This window comes from Martes martes (assembly GCF_963455335.1).
Source record: "Martes martes genome assembly, chromosome: 5".
Lineage (NCBI taxonomy): Eukaryota > Metazoa > Chordata > Mammalia > Carnivora > Mustelidae > Martes > Martes martes.
This window is the reverse complement of record NC_137892.1, coordinates 102,122,451-102,129,956: the sequence shown is the minus strand read 5'-3', so window position 1 is coordinate 102,129,956 and position 7,506 is coordinate 102,122,451. Positions and strand designations below refer to the sequence as shown.

The following is a 7,506-nucleotide window of genomic DNA, read 5'->3' as shown; positions in this document are numbered from 1 at the left end:
AAATATGGTTTCATTTGAATTCTGATTTTGAGGAGTATATCCTGGGTGCTTATAGTTCCAGTGAGGGGCAGGTATGGGGGATGGTCCCAGAAGTTTCAGTAACACAATCATTTGTATCTGTACCTGGCGGCCATTCCTTGGGAGTTCTAGCTGATGGGGCCAGAAGTCAGAATGGAGCGTTCCCCCTGCACCTGCCTTGGGCTCAGCTCCGGATGCCCAGGGAAGATTCCTGCACTCAAGCCCAGTCAGCCAGGGGATGTCAAACTGATTAAAAAGCAGTTGTAACTGGTATGTATTGCTACAGGAAGGCTGGGGCATAGGGATGACGGGACACTTAACACAGCATAAGGATGGGGGATAGTGGCAGAAAAGGCTTTCCAAAACCGGCACCTGAATTGGTAAAGAAACAGGGACAGCTGTCAAAGGCCTGAATTTGGAATGCCGTGGAGGATGTTATGAGGCCAAATAAAAGCCCTCACGAGTGGGGTGCCTCGCTGGCTCAGTCTGTAGGTACAGCATGTAATTCATGTAATCTCAAGGTCACGAGTTCAAGCCCCACATTGGGCATGGAGCATACTTGAAAGAAAATACAGAATCCCCTACCTGGAGACTAGATTCCAAAGCCTGTGTGCACACTGCTACAAGGGCCAGTTCACTGCTGGGGGCTAAGCCAGCATAGGAGGGGTTTCTGGGGCCCTGTCTGTTTCCAGCCTGCCCTGATAGCATGGGATGGATGGGCTGCCTTCAGGGGCTGACGGGGAGGATATAGCAGGTGAAAACCCAGGCTTAGCGGTTGTACTGACTTTACTTCAGACCTCATGCTGGCCTCTCAAGCCTCGGTTTCCTTACCTGTAAAATGGTGAAGCCACACACCCTGCAGGACTTTATGTGAAATGATCTGCATAAAAACATGAAATCTTTTTCAAGAGGAATAAGGAGAACCAGATTTGAGGTGCCCTTCTAGGCGAAACATTAGGAATGAGAGGGGTTTTGTATTACAATAGCTCAAGATAAAGTATCAAGAGCAGAAAATGCCCAGTGCCCACCCCACAGTGTGCCTGTGATCCTGTTATGTGTCATCACCTCACATCGCCAAATTAGGCAGGCCTGCCCCAGAGAAGGGCCACACAGTGTGTACCCAGTACCCGGCAGACAGATGCTATTCAGCAGTCCACCAGTCTCAGCGGACTTGGGGGCCTTGGGTTCCTTTCAGAGCAAGCAATCTCAAGATAAGTAGTGAAGGCCAGTCATAAAGAGGCAGCAATCCAGCTACCTCCCCTCTGGCCCTTGAGCCAGTCTACTGAGACATACTTCCCAAGTAGCCCAAGGTTAGCAGCAGGCTTGTGTAGAAGGCTTAATGCTGTGCAGGAAACCAAGCAGAGCAATGGAACCGGAACAGGGGACAAGAGGAGGGAGGCCACACCTAAGAATAGGACTGTGGCACATTAAGGGCTGGATGGTCTCTGCCCGGCTGAGTGGGTTTTCACAGGGACAGTCCCAGAGCTTGGTTGGGAAGGGAACACACAACCACCAGAGAAGTAAAATAGTCTTTTTATTATGTACAGGCTATATGTAAACCACCCACCCACTCTGGAAACAATAGGTTCTGGTTTTTCTCAGGGCCCTCAGAAGCTTCTTGGAGACCGGTTCCTTTCCTTCAGAAAGGGGAATATGAGTGTGTGCGTGCATGTGCATGTGTGTGTAACCTTCTGATTCCATGAGGTTTGACCAGCCTCATCTAGCCACATACCCCTCCTTGCCTTAAACCCTGGCTTTGAGCTTCTCTGGTCCAGGAGGAGACCTCAGCCTAGGGCAGGCATAAGCCAATCATTCAACCTCCATCTTGTTCTTCTGCAAAGAGTCAATGAAGGTTTGCCACTCCGCTGGGTAAAAACGCTTATAGACGTTGATCTTATTCCGAATCTGTTTCGGGGTATCTTGGTAGTAATTCTTCTCATCCCGGGCCATAGCCTAAGAAGGGAGAAGCCACTTGAGGAGGGCTGGACAGGCAAAGGTTCAAATCCTAGTACTGCTTGAGTTGGGCAAGCCACTTAGTGTCCCCGAAGTCCAGGTTCCTCACCTCAAAAACCATGGTGTATGTGGGGAAATGGGTGCAAATGCCCTTCGGAACCAGGCAGGAGCTGCGGCCAGATATGAGTGGCTAATGCTCCATCCATAGCTCACTGATCCCACTTGGGCACCAGAATCCAGTGCAGCCAGATCTTCCAATTTTTAAGAGAAGTCAAAAATATGAACTTTAATTCAAAAACTCTCATAATTAAAATGGCACCTAGTTCAAGTTCTTTAAAAATACCATGCAAACAAAACTACATGTCTGAGTGGAATATGAACCACAGGCCAGTCAGTCTATTCTGGCTACAAGCATCTGTCCATGAGATCAATTTCCTAAAGTCTCTCTTTCCTTTGTTTGCACTCAGTCTCAGGCAAGAGACAAGATCAGACCCCAATGGTCCAGGGCACCTTCCTAACAGACCCAAGTGGTTCTTCCTGCCAGGCCTGAACCACTCACCTTATAATCCTCCCCATGATTCTCCACCATGTAGCGCACATAGTCAATGAGGTCTCGAGACAGCGTGTTTCCTTTCTTTTCTGGAAGGCTGGCTTCTGCCTCCAGGTCTAGGGTGAGAGAAACCAGGACACAGAAAATGACATTTTTGAGTTGCCCAATCACCCTTTCACCCCATCCCAAACCAAGGCCATCAGATGGGCTTTGCCTCTCCAGCCCCAAATTCAGTGCTCTTCAGCCCCTGGGATTCCAAGCCCTGCCTATGACACAATCATTTATCACTGTGGCAACTACCTAAAAGGTAAGTCATCTCTCTTTGGGTCTCAGTTGGGTAAAGGGCAGGGACCAAATTAATAATCTCTACTTAGTACTGGGTCCTGGGGACAAAGGTGAAGATACATTGCCTACCACAAGTCGTGGCTTCACTGTTAAAACAGCTAGGCAGGAGCATCTGGGTGGCTTAGTCAGTTAGACATCCGACTCTTGGTTTCAGCTCAGGTCATAATCTTATGGGTCGTGAGATTGAGCCCTGTGTGAGAATCCACACTGACCATGGAGTCTGCTTGTCCTTCTCCCTCTACTCCTCTCCCCACTCTCACTCTCTCCCTCACTCCCTGGAATAAATAAAATCTTTAAAATTAATTAATTAATTTAATTTAATAGGTAGGCAAATACTCCCCATTTCTCAAGTAGGAGAAAAACAGCTCAGGAAAACAAGGTGGTCAAATGTTATCCAGGGGTTAAGTGCTAAATTGCCTATAGTCAAAATTATCTTTGACTTGGTTGCAGGGGCTGGGGTGGGAGGGAGGCGGGGAAATGGGGAACTGTCTAATGGGTAGAGTTCCATTTCTGAAGATGAAAAAGTTCTGGAGATCTAATGCATGACAACATAAACATACTTAACACTACTGAGCTATATAATTAAAAATGATTAAGATGGTAAACTTTACGTGATACGTTTTCTACCACAGTTTTAAAAAATTCTTTAAAGAATGAGAAGTAAAAAATAAATAAAATTTTTTTAAAAATGAGAAGTACAAAGTTTAGAAATTTGACAGAAAATACACCTGATTTTATTCATGCAATCCTGTGCAGTAATTCTTACAAGAATTCTTACGAGAATCACTGATAGGAACTCAAGAAATTCTCTATCAAATGTCTGGCCATTTAAAACCCTTTTAACTTCAGGAGAACCGTTAATATCTTGGATAGATAAGAGGAAGATGAGTGGAGAATTTCAGAGTATTCCTGCTTCCCTGCAAAATTTACTCTGTTTTAATATTCAGTCTCTATGGCATTAATATACATGAAACTGATTTGTCACTGAAAAGATTAAATAAGATGGTGGAATCTCTATAAAAATCTGTTCATCCTTAAATTCATGACAAGCTGAACATGTGCCTGAGACACTGGTTTCTTTTCTATCCTCTCAGGCACCTGGCTGCATCCTCCCTGAACATTTCTGACCTCACTTCACATGTTTGAGTTTATTAAGTAGACTGAAAATATCCCAGTCAGAGACAGCCTTAACTTTGTGAGCCCTGGACCAGCTCCCTTCTTCCCTCCGAACCTCAGTTTTTCCATCTGTAAAATGAAGACATCTGAGGGCCCTTTCTGGCCCTGACTGTGCAGCATGGTGACCTAGAGGAATGTGGACAGCACCCACCGTTTAGCACATAGGGCTTCCGCACAAGCTCCTTAGGCCTCTCCTCTATGTCCACCTCCATGGCCTTCACCTGCAGAGAAGAGAGCCTGTGAGACCAGTAGACAAAGGAAGAATCTTAGATGAGAGAAAATTCTAGAGGATCCTGCCCATCCCAACACAACTGATTATCCATGAGAATCCCTACACATATTCAGGCAGGAACAGATGACCGAGAGAACCAATGCCCCAGAGGCCTTATGGTTTCCAAAAGGGACTCAAGGAAGCAAGTCATCTTTCTGTGCCTATCTAAAAAATGGGCATAATGCTCCTTGCCTACCTCACCTCATGTGTGCTAATCAAATGAAACAATGCCCATGAAAGCTCTTTATAATTTACAATGAAAAGATGTCAGATATCTTCTCTATGAAGAGGAGCAACCTGAGAGTGCTTGGGTACAGCTTCACATTTGATCAAGAAACAGTAGTGCCATTTTCCTCTGGCATGAAGGGGTAAGAAGAAACTTATCTAAAACCAATGGCACAGGGATGCCCAGTTCGCTCAGTCAGTTAAGCATCTGCCTTCAGCTTAGGTCATGATCTCAGGGTCCTGGGATGGAGCCCCGTGTCAGGATCCCTACGCAGCAGGGAGTCTGCCTCTTCCTCTGCCCTCCCCGCGGCTCCACTCTCGGCTGGCTAATAAACAAATAAAATCTTTAAAAATTATTTAAATAAATAAATAAATAAATAAATAAAAGCAATGGGACAAATACAATCAGCAAGTCCGTTCATTAGGTTAACTATTGAGCACTAGTCACATTCTAACCACCACTGGACAAAACACAAGGTCCTTGTCCCCAAGAAGATTATGTTGAGGGAAAGAGGCACAAATAAATATATAAAACACCATCAAGTATTTACAAGTGCTATGAATTAAAGCTGGAAAAAAATTACTGGGTAAAAGAGTTCTATTTTTTAAAGTGTGGTGCAGAAAAAGACTTATTTGGGAGGAACTAAGGAAGCCTCAGACCAAGGATAATTAGATGACTGGGGGAAGGTGTAAGTAAGAGTAAGTAAAAATCCCTAACTCTGGGGAGTCCTTACTAGGAAAGTGAAGGGCAGAAAAAGATAAATCCTGAGACATACCATTGAGATCCCAAGGGACCCAAACAGGTTCATTTCGGAGGGATAAAGAAAATGAGTGAAGAAAACAGGGGAGCTCCAACCCAGGTCCAATGTGTTCCGGGAAGTAGGAGGAGGTAGTAAAGAGCCCTTCAACCACAGTCAGTGCAAGCTGCCGGAGCTGGCTATAGGAAGGTCGCAAACCCAGGAAAGGCGTTAAGCGTGGCAATCCACAGGAAGAAGTTCTTAAACTTAGCTCAGTATGGTGGCAAATAGGGGTGAAGGGCAGGGACCCTGCCATGTCAGTACCTTTCTCTTACGGAGGGGAACCGCCTTGTTGGGGTCCATAGCCAACCCCATCTCGGCCAGGTTCTGCCGCACGGATTTGGAGTGGTCCCAGGCATGTCGGATATGGGAGCTACAGGCAAAGAGAGAGAGATCGCGGAACCGTCATCTCGCCGGCCGTCCCAGCCGAGGTCCCCTGCCTTCCAAACCCCGGTCCCCTCACCACTCGATCCGTGGCGCTGCTTTCCGTCGAGCATTCCGGTTGAGCCGCTTCCGGTTAACATTGTAACCGAACTTCTGTCTCCTGGTCTTCCCCTTGGCTTTGGGCATTGCCTTGACCACCGAACCGAAAACTATAACTGCGTGCCTCTCACACGCAGCGCCTCGTGTCTCAGACTACTTCCTCTGGATGCTCGCAAGGGTTTGCGGGCTTTTTCGGGAAATGTAGTTCACCCTATAGAGACATCATGCAGATTACTATAATGACTACGACTCCCAGAATGCAACGAGCAGTTGGCGCCTGCGTACAAGCTCAGCAAATCCCTTTTTCCTTTCCCCTTCAATGACCTCATCAGAAGGCGGAGCTTAGCGTTCGCATTTTTTTCCAAAGCAGTTTCCCGGGACATGGCGGCTCCTGGTCCTGTGACTCCGGGGCCACCCTTTGAACCAGCACAGCCCCCAGTCATTGAGGGCTTTAGCCCCAGTATCTACAGCACTCAAGAAAGCTTCAAGGAAAAATTTCTTCGCAAGACCCGCGAGAACCCAATGGTACCCATAGGTAAGCAGGTGTCGTAGGAACTGTAGACGGAGAGGATAGTGATGTCTGAGGGAATGAATTAGGGGAGGACCGGGAGCGCCAAGGGGGAAGGGAGTGAGAGCGGACCAGAGTTGTGGCGCCTAGGCCGGGCGGTGAGAGGTGATCCTGATTGGAGCAGGAGTTGGGCGGAATTGGGGGGCTGAGATAGGGCGAGCCCTGTAACTGGGAGGACCCTTCCTCGACCAGACCCTCCCACTAGGTCCCCTCTGCCGCCGCTGTTATTCAGAGCTCTGGACTCCGAGTACTGGAGGCCCACAGCGGGGAGGGGCCTCCAGGGCCGGAACGTGCCACTCCCCCACTTACTTTGTCCCCTCCTCAGGCTGCCTGGGCACGGCGGCCGCCCTCACCTACGGCCTCTACTGCTTCCACCGGGGTCAGAGCCAGCGCTCTCAGCTCATGATGCGCACCCGGATCGCTGCCCAGGGCTTCACGGTCGCAGCCATCTTGCTGGGTCTGGCTGCGTCTGCTATGAGGTCTCGATCCTGAGTCCGAGACCTGGCCTTGAACGTCACACAGAGACCATTCCCGGCCCCAGGAGCAACCACCGGCCCCGCTACCTGACTTATTCCTTCGTCTCCCCTGACAAGGCCCCCTATCAGCGGGGGAAGAAGTGGCCAATTGTGTAACTGACAGATGTTTTTTCAGGAATCTCGGATTCCGTTCAGTTTGGGTGTTGCATACTTGTATTTGTGCCCCACTCTCTTCACTTCCTACTTAATAAACTGATCCACTTGTACTTTGGTGAATTCATTCTCAATCTAGCACCCTCAGGCTTTTTGGTCTTTGGTTTTAGGAGATTGTCTGAAGACTATAGGGGCCCTTAGAAATCTTGCAGTCTAATGATTACCAAACTTTTCTGGTAACAATCACCTGGGGGAACTTGTTAAAGGTAGATATTCGGTAGAGTGATGCTATTTGAAAAGAAAACAAAAACAAAAACAAAAACTGATCTTTCCAACAATCTTCAGACCTTCAACTGGAAACCCTTCCTTCAGATGAGGCTGGCCATGGCCCTGTCCCAGGCAGGGAGGTTCTGCCCTCCACTTTGCTTCTGCTCCTCACCCCACTCCCACCTCCTGAGAGCATCTAGGCTCCACTGATGGAGACTACCCCC

At 48.0% G+C, this 7,506-nt stretch overlaps 2 protein-coding genes across 2 annotated transcripts; one reads left to right on the top strand and one right to left on the bottom strand.

The window, feature by feature from the left end:
* Positions 1 to 1,531: 1,531 nt before the first annotated feature.
* On the bottom strand, positions 1,532 to 6,056 carry NOP16 (NOP16 nucleolar protein). The gene is made up of 5 exons (XM_080803612.1): positions 5,799 to 6,056; positions 5,600 to 5,708; positions 4,194 to 4,263; positions 2,531 to 2,637; positions 1,532 to 1,971 (listed from the first exon to the last, which is right to left on the bottom strand). The coding sequence occupies exons 1-5, from the start codon at positions 5,903 to 5,905 to the stop codon at positions 1,828 to 1,830; spliced, it is 537 nt and encodes a 178-aa protein (XP_080659738.1). The 5' UTR covers positions 5,906 to 6,056; the 3' UTR covers positions 1,532 to 1,827.
* Positions 6,057 to 6,161: 105 nt separating this feature from the next.
* HIGD2A (HIG1 hypoxia inducible domain family member 2A) lies at positions 6,162 to 7,309 on the top strand. The gene is made up of 2 exons (XM_080803611.1): positions 6,162 to 6,353; positions 6,712 to 7,309. Exons 1-2 carry the CDS (start codon positions 6,200 to 6,202, stop codon positions 6,876 to 6,878), a joined length of 321 nt encoding a protein of 106 aa, XP_080659737.1. The 5' UTR covers positions 6,162 to 6,199; the 3' UTR covers positions 6,879 to 7,309.
* The last annotated feature ends 197 nt before the right edge of the window (positions 7,310 to 7,506 follow it).